The sequence below is a fragment of the Electrophorus electricus genome, chromosome 18 (genome assembly GCF_013358815.1).
Source record: "Electrophorus electricus isolate fEleEle1 chromosome 18, fEleEle1.pri, whole genome shotgun sequence".
NCBI classification, from domain to species: domain Eukaryota; kingdom Metazoa; phylum Chordata; class Actinopteri; order Gymnotiformes; family Gymnotidae; genus Electrophorus; species Electrophorus electricus.
Genome location: NC_049552.1, coordinates 13781581 through 13784844, shown reverse-complemented (window position 1 = coordinate 13784844; position 3264 = coordinate 13781581). Strand labels below are relative to the sequence as shown.

The following is a 3264-nucleotide window of genomic DNA, read 5'->3' as shown; positions in this document are numbered from 1 at the left end:
TTGATGTTTAAATAAGTAGTTTCATTTAATTATTTTGTTTAAATACAAACTTAATACATTCGTCTCAAAAGGCAGGCCACTGTTGAATAAAATGTAGAAGAAAAGGAACATAACTCCGTAAGAGAATGCCTCAGACTTCATGTCAGGAGGTCTTGGGAATATTTCCAAGCTATTTTTAGAGGTCAAATATGTCATTGAAGGGGAAATGAACATATGTATATATTAGTATAATGCCACTTGTTACCTCATGAGAAAAAATCTTGTGACACCAAAAAAGGAAAGTTTAGTTCCTATTAAACTACAAATTAGCTCACCCTCTGTGAAACATAACAAAAACACATTCAAATGACTTATCTAGTTAATCTTCATTTATTTAACTTAATATTAAAATTTCTTATTTATTAAAACTTTAACTCTCTTGTTTGAAATAAATTAGTTTATATAAGTTTCTATTTATCTTTGTTGTGTTTTTAAAATGGGAAGAACTGAATTAAAATGATGCCTGATACTATAGTTTGCATCACAGATCTTCTCAGATATATTCTTTGGGCTGGTTTTCCAGACAAATATTTAAATTATTCATGGACACCTTACATGTCAAAAGGGATTCTCTGTTGAAAATCCTCTTTGGTCCGGGGTTCAAAAGTTTACTCTGTGCCTGGAAAACCAGCCCCGTTGCTGTCTGACTGCCCTCTCTGCGCTCAGGCAGATTGTCCAGGCTTCCCGACTATTTACAAGGGGAAGACGAGGAACCCGGAGAACGTGGAATACTTCCAGCCGCCCATCAGGTTGCCCCTCTCCAGTTTCAGATAGGCCTTATCCCCCCTCTCCATGATCACTAAGCCGGCATTGGTTGCTGCCTCTCGGGTTACATCCTGGTCCCCAGCGAAGGCAGAAATCATTGGCCATCCGTTGAGCATCAAGCTCACCTGTAAGAGACAAACAGTGGGACCGAGGGGACAGATTTTTCGTAATTAGATGCATACGTATGATCACCATCCATTTCTGTGCTACCGTTGTGTTGTATGCACATTAGGATGTACCTGTATGGTTTGTCTGTTGTAAGCTTTTACTACATGGAAGTTGAAACTGTACACCCCCCGCCTTGGAGCTAAGAAGACACTGCTTTCCTGATCAAAATGGCCCCCTACATTCACCAAGATCTGTAGAGAAGATTAGGCTGTAATACAAATACAATATAAAATGCAAAAAACAAAAACAAAAACAAAAAGACCCAATGGTTAATCAGTTCTGCTGATTTTTCTGTTTACCTGGTCAAAGTAGATGATCATGGTGCGATTGCTCATGTCTGTGGGTTCATGGTTGGTTTGACGAGTGGCAGAGAAGGCCACACGGCCGGTGCCAGAGCGCACTGACATGCCTAATGCGTTATTCGCTGGCTCTGAAGATGGTGTGGAGTCACAGACCACTAGACATTTCCCCTCCAGTACAATGGGCTCGGTGTCATTCTGGCCCCTGGCCACTAGAGGGCACCACAGCAGAATCAGCCCTAGGAGCAGAACGGGAACTCCAGGCGGTACGCAACCTAACATTGCCGGCATGCTCTCTGTTGGTGAAGATGTCTTGTATGGTGTGTCTAGATGACTAGCTTTAACGATTCCTTGGATATGCTGGCTTTCAGCGATCAAGAACCGGAAGGATTAAGGGACAAAAACGTGACAAGTCAGAACAAATCTTCTGTGTCTGTCCTTCTCTCTGTCTCAGCTTTTCTCTTCAACAGCGCCTTCCAACGGGGTCAGAACTGTGCCTTTTTTTGTGGTTTGTTAGAATATCTGCGGAAGAATAAGGACAAAGACATCTAGAGGTGTCTCAAAACTGAAATAAGCATCCATCCTCAGTTGATCTGTGAAAAGGGAGCGAGAGGAGAATGAGATTAGAGGGAGGCCTCATTCGGCAGGCACGCAGCCTTCTCGACCAGCGGGTAGTTTTCTGAGCGGGAGGAGGAGGAGGAGGCCATCGTCAGGTACCACGTTGGATCACTGTCAGCAGAGGGATGCGGCATCCAGGAGGGAGCAAGTACCAGGGAGAGAAAAAGGAACAACTCCACTGAGAGACCATCTGTCTTTCACACGCTCTCTCTGCCTCCTGATGTTCCACAACACACAGCCTACTCTCTCCTATCACCCACCCACACGGAGCATCCACCCCACTCCACCACTCCTCCGGCGTCCTGTTTGAACCGCATTCCTCCCGTTTCTTGGCACCGTGTTTATAGGCGCCTCTAACGTGCAACAGAAGAAACTGCGATATACCGAAGTCTCTAAATAAGGGCAGATAAACGGGTTAAGCAATGACTTTTTGTTTGTTTTTGGAGATGACGCAATAATTTCTTTTTGTGGGGCTATCACGTGATGCCAGTGATGTCTTGCAATAGCGGTTGCCATAACAGCTTAAACAATCTATTAACGTTGTCTGAACACTTTACCAATTGACCAATTTACTTTAATATAGTTTGTTTTCTTTTGTTAATGTTTGAGGCTCTAATTTTAAAGAAACCCATTATAAGCACTCTCCACTATAAAATGTGCAAAATTACATTACATCACTAGTACCACATCATTAGTCTTATTTTTTTACAGGTTTTGACATTTCAAATGTGCGATGTCACTCACATCCTATAACTTAAAACTCCACAATGACCTTGAGCTCTGGAATGGCACTTTACAAATATAACAACAACAACGACACATTATTATTATTATTATTATTATTATTATTATTATTATTAAGACACCTCTTGGTTGTGCGCATTGCGATATATCAAGATCAGGTCATAAAAACAGAATACAGGTCATAGCTTAATAAGAAAAAGGAAAAATCACCTGTTTGATGTAACGATGTGTCCTCTGGAGTCTGAGGTAAGTCAAGGAGAGACTGGAGAATGAGAAAAGCTCCGTGGCTCCTGTCATTGATACTTATCCTGTGTGCCAAAGACCCTCCCTAAAGTACATTTCTCTCTCTCTCTCTCTCTCTCTCTCTCTCTCTCTCTCACACACACACACACACACACGCGTCATAGGGTACTACAGTCTCTGCGCTGCATATCTACAGTTAATGGCAGTGATTAATCAATGCATATATCTATTTCTCTTACATGCAAAACTGAGTGAGAATTAAATTCTAAAGGTTTAAGATGATTAAATGATCAAATTGCATGAATCCACCAAGTGTTAGCACTTCTACTTGGTACACCTTTTGCCTCCAGAATAGCACCACCTTCGGGGGCTTGATAATGTCCGAGCA

The 3264-nt window shown here is 41.9% G+C and overlaps 1 protein-coding gene across 2 annotated transcripts; it reads right to left on the bottom strand.

Moving 5' to 3' along the window:
* cbln12 (cerebellin 12) lies at positions 1-2952 on the bottom strand. 2 transcript variants are annotated; one of them, XM_027028732.2, is made up of 4 exons: positions 2844-2952; positions 1272-1864; positions 1044-1163; positions 1-929 (listed from the first exon to the last, which is right to left on the bottom strand). In XM_027028732.2, the coding sequence occupies exons 2-4, from the start codon at positions 1560-1562 to the stop codon at positions 732-734; spliced, it is 609 nt and encodes a 202-aa protein (XP_026884533.1). In that variant the 5' UTR covers positions 1563-1864; positions 2844-2952; the 3' UTR covers positions 1-731. The 2 variants fall into 2 exon arrangements, with proteins under 2 accessions (XP_026884533.1, XP_026884534.1); XM_027028733.2 differs by having other exon boundaries at positions 1272-1793; positions 2844-2950.
* Positions 2953-3264: the final 312 nt, after the last annotated feature.

Bases quoted from the DNA above. Each gene is read 5' to 3' on its own strand.
- cbln12 (XM_027028732.2), bottom strand. From the start codon at position 1,562: ATGCCGGCAATGTTAGGTTGCGTACCGCCTGGAGTTCCCGTTCTGCTC. The intron at 1,164-1,271 runs GTAAACAGAAAA...TCTTCTCTACAG, and splicing joins TGATCATCTACTTTGACCAG to ATCTTGGTGAATGTAGGGGG. The intron at 930-1,043 runs GTACATCCTAAT...TGTCTCTTACAG, and splicing joins ACAACAGACAAACCATACAG to GTGAGCTTGATGCTCAACGG.